The sequence below is a fragment of the Phocoena phocoena genome, chromosome 11 (assembly GCF_963924675.1).
Source record: "Phocoena phocoena chromosome 11, mPhoPho1.1, whole genome shotgun sequence".
In the NCBI taxonomy this organism is placed as follows: Eukaryota; Metazoa; Chordata; class Mammalia; order Artiodactyla; family Phocoenidae; genus Phocoena; species Phocoena phocoena.
In genome coordinates, this window is record NC_089229.1 from 49,416,829 (window position 1) to 49,428,875 (window position 12,047).

The 12,047-nt window shown below is 35.8% G+C and overlaps 1 protein-coding gene across 1 annotated transcript in view; it reads right to left on the minus strand.

Annotated features, from left to right (window-relative positions):
* Nucleotides 1–251: 251 nt before the first annotated feature.
* Nucleotides 252–12,047, minus strand: part of CAND1 (cullin associated and neddylation dissociated 1) — a 52,768-nt gene continuing 40,972 nt past the window's right edge. Inside the window, exons 8-15 of the mRNA XM_065886796.1 lie at nt 10,370–10,662; nt 8,671–8,812; nt 6,824–8,317; nt 5,645–5,740; nt 3,092–3,261; nt 2,849–3,013; nt 1,612–1,719; nt 252–813 (exon numbers count right to left, since the gene is read on the minus strand). Coding sequence (XP_065742868.1) covers nt 589–813; nt 1,612–1,719; nt 2,849–3,013; nt 3,092–3,261; nt 5,645–5,740; nt 6,824–8,317; nt 8,671–8,812; nt 10,370–10,662 — 2,693 coding nt within the window. The 3' untranslated portion in view covers nt 252–588. The remainder of the gene's footprint in view (nt 814–1,611; nt 1,720–2,848; nt 3,014–3,091; nt 3,262–5,644; nt 5,741–6,823; nt 8,318–8,670; nt 8,813–10,369; nt 10,663–12,047) is intronic.

Sequence of the window (12,047 nt, forward strand, 5' to 3'; positions counted from 1 at the left end):
TCATGCAAAATTAGTGTGTGCAACAGGGATACTGTCGATCCCCATACCTAAAAAAATGATATTACCTCTTTTAAACTGCCAGCCCCTCCGAAACGTAACAAATCTTACACAGATATTCTTGTCTGCCACAGCTAAAAATCAATTTGTGTTGCTGAAACAAAAAGTTATACAAGAAAAAGAAACATGGTTTTTTTTGTCTTGCAGAATTTTTGATTTTTAAATAAGAGAAAATTTATAAAAGAAAGAAAATTCATGGTCACAAAATTTTAACATTTTAATCCTAAACATTACAGGGTAAATAGATACTGGACCCTATCTCCATCAATCCTAACTTTTAGATGTCATTTTAAATGTTGCCCTAACCACTAAAACATTAGTGGTTTTACAACCTCTGGATTATGGAAATACGTATTTCTGAAATAAATGCTACAAAAACAACAATGGAAGAAAGTCAAACTGTCTCCACGAAGGAAAAAAAAAAAAAGTGGAACATTTTGAAGCTTTACTTCTCTTTCCATGTCTTATGATTAACCTGTCAATTCAGTGCATCATATGGTCAATGTAATGGTCCCCAGGTTGAACCAACATCTAACTAGTGTCCATTGATTCCAAGTTAGTGGATGATGAATCTTTTTGGATACTTTCAAAGATGGCTGCCAGCTCAGGGTTAGAACTGATCTGTGACTGGAATTCACTCATCAGTGGACTCTTCTCTGCTTCTGGAATGGTTAGCAGTGCTGCTACTGCTCTCATGGCAGATCGCTTTAGTTCATCTTGCTTTTCAAACTCCTGCTTTACTGAGTTTGCTTTTACCTGTAACAATGAGTAAATTTATATTACATGCTATAAAAGGCAGTTCTTATACAAACAAACAATTTAAGCACATATAAATAAATTTAAGCACATATAAATAAAGCACAGCTACTCTTTCATAGATCCAAAAGGCACATTATTCTTCAAGCAGAGTTGCTCTGAAACTTCTTTTTAGTAGTAGCTCTGTATCTCCTTTTAAGGGAATATTCTATACAAGGCCCATTATAAAAACCAAGAGTGGGATCTGCTTATTAGCAAGTCCTACTTTGTCCTCTATCAATCAATCAATCAAGAAACTACCCCTCTAGCTACCTTGTTTATTCATTATTCTTCAAACATGTCATGTACTGACATCTCTGTGCCTTAATTCATATAATTATTTTTGTATGAAAAGTCCTGTTTCACCTTCTGGACCTAAAACAATCCTGACTTCTCAAGGTGCATTTTAAATGCTGTCACGTGCATATGAAGCCTTCTGTGACCCCCCCACCCCCTCCTCCACCAGAATTAAACATTTCCTCCTCTTTTGTGGCCCTATCACACTTTAACCCATATCAGTACTTTAAAAATATGTGTCAGATTGTTATAACAAACGTTTGAGAATAGCATTTAACAGTACTAAGCTTTCTAAAACATCCACGTTTGAAGGAAGTGAGGAATAGGAATAATAAGTTAACTTTTGAAACAAACTGCTACATAAGGGTGCTAGCATAGTTAAATTTGGAAAATCACAGTATAGAATCAACTAGGGATCCTGAACATACTAAGTCTGGCCTAAATCAATGACATCAACATTACCTTAGTTGTACATGTAGCACGTAATGGCTCAACAAGTCGGTCCAACCTCTGCAGTACTGCACTTGGACAAAGGGTAGAGAGTCTCACCAACATTAAAAATGTTAGCATCTATTATGAATAAAAGAGACAAAATTTAGATTTTGCATTATTTTCTAAAGACAAATCCCAAATTCTGACAAAGCTTTTGAAAGGAAAATGACTAACCTGTACCATTAAGTTTCATTTTAATGTAATCTGCCATTGGAATCACACAGAATTGCCTCAAATCTTGTCTAAGGAATTTTACCCACAAGTACTAGAGTTACCTTTATCTATCATGATAGATGGTCACGGTCCTAGAGTACAGAACTAAAAGAGTGGTTCTCAATCCTGACCACACAGCACAGCTGGGGAGCTTAACAAATATACGTATTTTTACTTCACTCATCGGGATAGGGCCACAGACTCAGTATTTTTTATAAAGCTCATGTGCACCAGATGGAACAATCAGTGAATAAGAAAATAATTGAACTAGAAGAAAAGCTTTATAAGAAGTTTCTACTGTCTTTGCAAATTTCACTAAAAAAACAAAACAAAAAGCCTGCTTATTCAGATTAATCCATAAAGTCCAGTAACCCATAATCTTTTCTCTTAGACCATAAACTGTAGAAATAAAAGGATCCTATTCTTTCAGGGCTCTTTTCATTGAGTTCCGGAGGGGTCAGGTTATTCCATATTACATTATGGAAACGTGAAAGCTGGAGTTCTGATAGTATGGATGAGTTACTGCTCAACTACCACTTTTGCCCTGCTTGACCAAAGGTCCTGACTAGAAGAAAAAGATTTTTCAAATCACCCTTTTATAGTTGACATTTTAAACGGACTTAAGCAAACAGGAAAACAAAAAGCAGTTATGAGCAAAGTTCATGCTCTAAACCTAAGAAGCATGAAGTATAATTTCTCTATGGCTGCTTTTACAGATTGCTTTGTGTATTTGAAAACAGTTCTTCCTCTTATCCTTTAACGAAACTCTTGATATTGACGTCCTCCTCCAATAAAAAGGTTTCTGGATTTTTCCTGTATGTCAACTGATGTCACACTGCATCGCTATTACTTTTGCATATTAGTTTATAACACACTAAAATCATGACAAGCAAACCAATCTTTCTCACTTAATAACAAGAGTAGATTACAAAGGTGAAAGTCACTAGCGAAGTCTTCTTCTAAAACATTCTATAAACAGGCACAAACATCTTACCTTAATATCATAATGGTCCTTCAAACCATCTTCAACATGATTTAGAAATTCAAAGATATCAAGTCTATCCAGACAACTGTCTAGAAGTGTGTACATACACTCAAAAGCTGCCTTTCTAATATCCAGGCCGTCATCAACTGTATGCTTAAATGGACCCATTTCTACCTGTTGAAATAAAACAAAATACGTAGATACACTAGAAAGTAAAAGACAAGCTTAGGTAAACAGTGCAATCTAACTTACCTCTCTTATAAGCTCCTTTCTAACTTTTGTTTCATTATAAAGATGTGGAAGAACAGTATCTAGAAGATCCCTTATTAATGATGGCTTATTATGTGCTGCTGAGTTGAATGTGACCAAGGCCACTCTTCTTACATTCAAATCTGGGTCTTCCAAAGTTTTTAGGAAATCACCTGAAAAATTGAAAGAGAAGCAACAGAGTTATGGTAAGCTTAAAATATGCATTATATTATTTTCCTAAATTGACAGTTTATTATTGTTCTTCAATGTGGGTCATGGAATATGATGAAATCCTAAGTGAGCTATATAATTTCTTTTGACAACAGGTAAACTATTATGTCTGAATGTGAGTGGACTTAACTGATAAACCTATTCTCAGCACCTTTAAATGCAAAAGGTAAGGAGTGAGAGCCCCAAAAGCTCCCCATTACTTTTATAGATAGTTGATTTAACAGGTGGGTGACATAGAAAAGTGATGGAGCCAGCAACCACAAGAACTAGTAACTTGAATGATTCTCCTTAAAATTCAAAATTAGTACTCGCACTAAAAAAGCACCAACAAAAATGGAATTTTTTTTCACTCATTCAAAAAACATTTATTGAGCATTTATGGCATGAAGCAGTGGGGATACAGCTGTGGACAAGTCAAATAAATTTATGCTCAGATGAAGTTTACATTATATTTACTTTAAATTTTAAATTCCAAAAGTGAAATTTAAAAACCTGAGTTCAAAAGATAAGCAAGGTGGGGACAGATCCACTGCTTGATAAAGATGGAATACTGTTAACAAGTATATAATTTATCAGATGACGGAGAAATGTGCCTCCCAAAGCCTATTTTTATCTTTAACAAGAAATAGATAAGAGGTCTAAGAATACAAAAAGGAAGAAACTGAAACCTACTGTAGGACAAAAAGCTAAAGAAAGCACCTAGCCACTTTAAACACAGATATAAGTCTGGTTGTTCTTCCACACAGGGGAAAGAAATTATAGTGCAAAGATCTTTGGAGTCATACAGACAGTGATCCACACTGCTTCACTTGTCAACTGTATGACCAACTTCTGGCAAGTTACTGTAGGCAAGAGCTTCAGTTTCCCAGTTTATAAAATGAGAATTTTATACGTACATTACTGAACACAGTGTCTGGTACACAGGTGATATTCACACAGAGCTACTCATCATTATGTCATCTCAACCCTACCATAAGCAATCTTTTAGAATACACAGGGGAAAAAAGGTATGAGAAGACTTAAATGTATCACAACAGCAATATGAAGAAATGGGAGGGGGAAAAAAATACTTCAGACACCATAGGTTGGTAAACTCAAGGTTGAACACCACCCAGGAAAGTTCTGACTACAAAAAAGGTTAAGAGGTAGCTTGGGTTCAAAAAGAATTTAAATGTACCAGACTAAACCTCCTCACCTCTGTTTGCTTAGAATTACTATCATGGTGAATTGCTTTCAGTAAAGCACAAACAGTATTGCTATTATGATAGACAAATGGTGACGTGGTCTAGGATCAGTGGTCCCCAACAACTTGGTCTAGGAATTTCAATTTTAAACAAACAGAATGATAATCATCTGACTGAATAACTATACCAATGATGCACACTGGCTGACTGTTGTCAACCTAGAAAGATGTCTCTAAAGATCTGGCACAGGTCTCTTCCTTTGCTGTATCTTGTACAATGACAAAAATGTGAGTAAATATATCAAAGCAAAAAGAGGCGAGGGGAACAAAGGCAAGAATCTTCTGATAGAGACTTTCTTTGAATTAATTCTAGGTCTCAGCGTTGGCACCCATTTATCCCCCATGTCCCCCTTACTCTGAATTGGTAATCCCTTTCGGTAGTTCTTTTCTTTTAGACTGTGTTTTTTAAATGGCATGAAACTGCAAAGCTTCTTTGCCATATCCCTCTATCCTCTCTGCTGGTATCCCCATTCTTGTCTTCAAGAAAACACCAGAGAGTTTAGTTACTAAAAGCTCTAGGAAAACTGATGATGAAAACAACACAGGGAAGTTATAAAATCATGGAAAATAACACTAAAAGCTAATTCTTGTCTTCATAGAAAGAGATGGCCCTTTTCTTTCTTGGATAGCTCCTCTTAGGTTGGTAGAACTAATTACCACAAGAATTATCTTTTTTATTCTTAAATTTCTACCTTAAATTTAAAAGCCTCCAAAGATCCCCTTGGGAGCTGGAGAGATACAAGTAATAACGAAGAACTGGGGCCATCACAAGCTCAAATGTGATTCATTTACAACTGGGAAGAACTTCAGATTAGTCAGATAGATCATATATCTTTTTCCTTTACCCATTAGTTTACTTTACGTCATTCCCAAAATATGATTATCGAATGTGTAAGTTGACTTTAAAGACATCCTAGCATATTTACTAAATTTCAGCTATTTGCAAAATTATTTTTTTTATGAAAGAATTACCAGACCCTTAAAAGCATTTTAGTTCCTTGGTGATATATTTAGCTATTGAAATGATTCGTTTTTTGACAGTTAACTAGTTATTCAGTATATTCATCTTCATTTCCACTTACCTATGCAGTTCTTTAATAGGGGGTCAATAGGCTGTGGATGATCAGAAATAGTAAACTTCACAGCTGTAACCACTGAGCTTCGGGCATATGATGAGCCTAATTAAAAATAAATTTTAAGTCTATTGGTATTTAAGTCAACTAAAATCCACGGACACCTTTATCATTTTCAAACCACTTCAAATAACACCAGGGTCTTTAATTCCTTAAAACTCCCTTTGGTTGGGCTCCCCTGGTGGCGCAGTGCTTAAGAACCTGCCTGCCAATGCAGAGGACACGGGTTCGAGCCCTGGTCCGGGAAGATCCCACATGCCACAGAGCAACCAAGCCCGTGCGCCACAACTACTGAGCCTGTGATCTAGAGCCCGCGAGCCACAGCTACTGAGCCCATGTGCCACAACTACTGAAGCCCGCGTGCCTAGAGCCCGTGCTCCGCAACAAGACAAGCCACCGCAGTGAGAAGCCCGCACACCACAAAGAAGACCCAACAACACAGCCAAAAATAATAAAAAAACAAAAAAAAACCTCTCTTTGGTCAAGAGGGGTATTTCTTATTACTTCCAGGATACTAATGAAGCAAAGTTTACTCATCTTATGAAACGTAATTCCATTAGATTTCAAAAGGAACAATTTCTACCAGGAAGGAGGCAGCCTGCGCGACCAGCAGTCGAGGCTCTATCCCTCACAAAAGGGAACTGGTTAAACCACTACATGACTGTGAAGATTTTTATTAAAAATGAAAGCAATTTCTAAGGATGAATAGCCTTTATTATCTTCTCCTGGGACAACAGGGGTTGACACTGGTAATCTGAAAACTCTTCTAGAATCTTTCATTTGAACCAGGTTAGTTCACCAATTTTAGTACTGTAATTAATTCTAGCAAGCTCCTCTGGCTACATTAATTCAAGAGACATCTGTCCCACGTTAAGACAAGAGTAACATTAAAATACATTAAACACTAGAAACTACAACAGATTTATTTAATCATTATCTAACTACACTCTCTTTATCCTTTTAAACAACAAGGTGTCCTTTGAATATGGCTCCATATCAATAACATAAGGCAATAGGTTCTACATATAACAAGATACAGAAATGTTTTAACTTCAGCATTAGCAATCTTTCCAGGCAACAACTGCTAATAAACAAAATTTTTTTAGATAAGAAAATTTAGGTACCCACCTGATATTAAATACCCCTTAAGCCGTGGAAGGAGAGTTTCTGGATCAATTAGAGTGAGTTTGCCTAGACATTCAGCAACAACATTTCTGGTTCCTTCTTCTGCACACTCACAGTGCTTTAGCAATAAGGCCCAGATGTTTTCAACATATGGTTTAAGGCCCACCACTGATGCAGAGCTAATAATTTCCTTCAAGGAATGAAGCAGTAGATACTGCCTTTTGGGTTGACTGGTTATTTCTTGTAAGACAAATGGTAGATATTCAGGAAGGTTGCCCACACTAATGCTGCCTAATGCATAGGATGCAGCTGATTTGACTTCTTCACTAGGAGATGAGAAGGCTTCTAATATGACAGATTTTAGTTCCAGCTGCCCACTTAAGTCAATATGATGCCCAACTTCTCCAAGAGAAAGTAGAGCTAAGAGGCGAATAGAATCTGTAGACCTCGAGTTCTTGACATCTTGAATAAACTGACCCACTACAGCTGGTCCTTCTTTAGGGCATGCTCGAGTAAGAGCAGCTACACATTTGGCAATGGAATAATAAGACTGCTTATGAGTAAGAGCTGTGCTCTGAGAATAAACTGGACCAGTCAGCATGCGCAACAAATCCATGTATCCTAGATTATTTGTTCCAGTGACAACCAGAGCTTGGAAAAAGTCTAGCATGGCGCTAAGAGCTCCCCCTTGCAATAAAGGTGATCTAACAAGTCCAATAAGTTCATTGAGAATGGATCCACTTATCTTTGAAAGGGAGGAGGGATACACTTTTGCCAGTGTGGTAAGAAAACTGATAGCCATCTGTGAAACATGCATATCACTTTCGCTGATAAGAGGTGGGAGCTCATCTAGAACTGCATCAATCATGGCAGCTGTCAGGCTATCACTATAGTTTTTAATTAGAATATCTAGAGCAGAAAGGGTACCCAGTTTCAAAGCTCTTTGGTTTTTCCTGAGAAATGAAGCAAGGATAGGAACCCCTTCTCCCAGGACGGGCCTCAAATCTATCTTCAAAGGCGACCCAGCAATCAGTGTCAACGCCTTCACTGTAGTTAACCGCGTAATCTCATTCTTCAGTCTCTCCAAGAAAATCTGAAGGGTATTAGGCAAGTCAGAGCCCAAATTGTCTCCAAGGTTGCAAATAATTTGTCCCATACAGGAAATAGCCCTTTCCTTGACTTCCTGATCAATGTCAGCTGCTTTTAACCTCTTAATGGTGCAGGTAAATAGATCTTTGATGTAAGGAGTCGCATCAAACGAGGAAGGCTGATCTAAAGGACGAATTACTTTGACAAGCTGTTGAGTAACAAGAAGCGCTTCAGATGTAATCTTGTAAAATGGATCTCCAACACAAGCCACCACTGGAGGGACCAAAGCTTGAACATGAGGATGGAAGACTTGAGGAGAGTGGTTACAGAGGATTACATACAGACAGGATAAAGCATCAATCTTCAAATTTGATGAGCTTGATTTATCATTCAGTGAGAAAATAATTCCTAAAACCCAACCAAAAAAGAAAAATCCAGTATTTTTATCCATGGCACCTTTATGAATTTAAAGCTAGTTTTAAAATTTAAAACAAATCCCTAAAAGACTGCTGAAGTTCCCACTATATATTATCTCTAAAGCAGTCGAAATTCCACAAGCTATGATAAATATTAAAGTAAAAAATTTTAGGGTACGATTTTAAACTTTTAACTTTAGGTATTCAATGGTTCTGTAAAAAAGTTAGTTACATGTGCAAAGTTGTCACAAATTATCCTTTTCAAGGAGACAATTATTTAAGCTTATCTAAGTCTTAATAAAGTCTATAATAAGTCCCAAAAGTGATTTACTATTTCTTTCATACCTGGTACAAGTACAGGAATGTGTTGTGTTAGGGCCCCAGGTAATACATTTACCAGTTCAGTTAACATGTTAAAACAACACTGTCGGGTCTTCACACTTTTTTCTTTCATCTGTTTGTGCAGAGCTTTAACAATGTTGGGAACCTGTAATTATCAAGTGCTCATTAGCTGGTTCAGCTACTGGTACTTCCTCAGTACACTTAACACAAATTACAGGGGCTGGGGACAAATGGAAGAATTTTTTTGGTCAAATTCCTAATTCCACTAACTGTCAACAATTTGTACAATACAAACTTTGTTGCATCTACTATATATGTTCTCTTGAAACTATATTTGCTTGATACTGATAAATAAGAGAGCAGAGAAAAGCTATCATTAGCTTTCTACAGAGCAACAAAAGTCTTCCTTGATTAATTTTACTTATGAAATGCACAAGACTAAATAGAGATCTAAACAATAAAATAATTTTCAACCAAAACTTTAGGAGCATAATTTATAAATGGTTTTGGAAACTGAAATAGCACATACAAGCAATTAAAGAAAAAAGACAAATTATAGAAAAGAAACCATTAAATGGGTCCTTGTGTTTGCTTTTTGTTGGCTGTTACAATGAAATCAACCTCACTTCAAATGTAGTTACAAGTGGCAGGAACAAGATTCAAAGACATCTGCTTCTAAACTTCCTAATGTCAGTCAGTAAATCCTAAACAGGGAATTTACCAATAAATCTTATGGATGCCAGGATACAGACACATACCATATCGAACAATGATGTGAGAGAACTAGAGGCAAAAGAAAACATCTATCTAATTAATTCACCACAGCATCATCAAAATTTCCTGTGATTTTTATCTGCTTTCCATATACTTAGTCAATTGCTTATGTCCTCCATACACTTTTTCTTTTCCTTCTACAATCAATCTTCAGTGTTCACCTTTAAGTTCACCACAAACTTTTAAAATTTTTACTACTTGAAAACAAGATAGATATGGCATGTACATCCCCTCCTCTGGTTTAGTTGTTTAGTCCCTCTCAACATCTGTTTTGTAATCTACAAAAATGGACAAATATGTACCCCATAGGGCTGCTGTAGAGACTGCATATAAGATAGGAAAATACCTAGCATGTACTAAATATTCAACAAATGGGGGCTATATAGAGCTAACATTTAGGATCTTAGAAAAGATGTCCTCAAGTGAAAAAAATATGCGTTTTATCAATAACAATAGCTGGTATATATAAATACTATGTAGCGGGCTTCACTGTATGTTTACATAGATCATATCATCTCAACCCTGGGTAGACAGTTCTAAGTAAACCCTTACTACAAATGAGAAAAGTGAGCCTTAATAAAATGTCTAAATAACTTGTCCAAGATCACACAGCTAAATTAGGAGGGAAGGAAGCTATGAACACAAGTTGTCTAATTCCACTGCCCTAAGACTTCTCCATTAATCAAAGATAAAGACTACTTCACTGAATCTTAAAGCTCATATTGTTTAGCCAAGAAGAATCAAGAAAACTTCAATCAGAGTAAATTATTTACAAGTAATGTAATATGAGCATCCATAAACTACTATACAAACACATCCCAGAACTGTTTCTCTAAAGCTATTCTGGAACTCGTATTTCCATATAAAAACGCCACTTTAAAAGACCACATTTATTAGCATGACTTTTAAAACACACTTTTAAACTGACCTGACTCTGAAGCATTGTTAAAGGTGTTTCTCCCTGTTCCATTGCATCAGGGTCACACAGCCAACTTTGCACAGGACGAGTTTGCTTCAAAAGAGAAAGGTATGCATGAAAAACATCTGCCTTTACATTCTCTTCACGCTCTTTAAATCTGGATATCAGTGCAGGAGAGACGGTCTTGTAGAATTCTGGAAGCATTTCATGCCTTGTGCTAACTACAGCATCCAAGCACTTAGCAGCTGCACGTCTCACTTTCCAACTCATGTCATCATCGTCACTGTATTCATCATCACTCCCTGAAGAGAAGTTTTCATGTTAACAGGCTATTGATCATAAGAAAAGTTTAATATAGAAAGTGAACTGATATTCATAACTAAGATAGTTTTCTAACTTTCCACTAAGATATACAGCAATAGATAGGCTTAAAAAGAACTAGTACTTAAATCGGAGGCAGAATTTACTTATAAAAATTTACACACAAACAAACCTCTAAAGAAAAATTATCTGATTGCGTTTTTAATTTGTTAAACATTTTCTCATTTATGGGTAATGAGCTGCTTATTAACTCTTTAAAATCATTTATTAACATATTAAACTTCTTCAGATTATAAATATTTGTAAAATCATAAATGTCCCAGCCTTTTAAAATAATGTGAATAGAAGTTCAATTCAAAAGGTTCACTTGACACTACAGGAAAACCAAACAAACAACTGGGGAGTTTATAAGATAAACTATAAAATAAACTTGTGATATAGATGATGTGATAAAAAGAATGATCACCAATCCCAGGTCATGCTGTGAAACTAATTTTTCAGGGGAGAAAAAGAATCCTGACATCAGCTTTCTTTGTGACTACAAGGCTTTTCACTAAATTTGTTGATGGGCTATTAGGAACGAATATGCATATTCTCAACCTTTCAAGATATTATCTTAATACAGCTTAAATAAACTATACTTTCTCAATTATAACAAGAAAATTCTGCCCACATAACAGAGCACCAGCTTCTCCAAACTCCTGTTAAACATTAAAGCAATATTCCAAGCATAAGCATTAACAATTCTCTCTCACTTACTATTCTTGCTAACTTTTGTGTGCGTGAAATCTCCAAAAATTATTTCCTTCTAACAACATCAAGCCGAATCAGTTGGGTAACATGAAGTCAGGAGGATGGCCTACATATTAGCAGTTCTCAGGACAGTCTAAAATTACTAACAATAATTTCGTTATTCTTAGATATAAGAACTATAGTCCTGAAATGATTCCTCAGTGGCAGAAAAAAGATATCATCACTTCTTTGGCTTATATTCCAATTAGCTTAGTGACAGCTAAATGTAGCCAACTATGCCTTGGAAAATTTTCCAATCTCCAGAAGGCTTACTTAATTTCATCTTAGCAGTTTATAGTAAAACCCAACCAAATACTGCTAAACCAAGGCGTTTGATTTATTCACCAATACCTATTTGAAGAAAAATTATAGGGTACTACCAAATAGATTATTTTAAAGCACATAAATAAATGAAAAATTTCCAATGGCAACCCAACTATAGGAATTACTTTACAAAAATATACTTAAAGGTTATAAAAAATTAAACAGCTTAATTACGAAAATTATGTTGGTTTTATAAGTTACAATAACACTATGATAAAAAGATATTTATTAGGTATAATCCATGTACCTG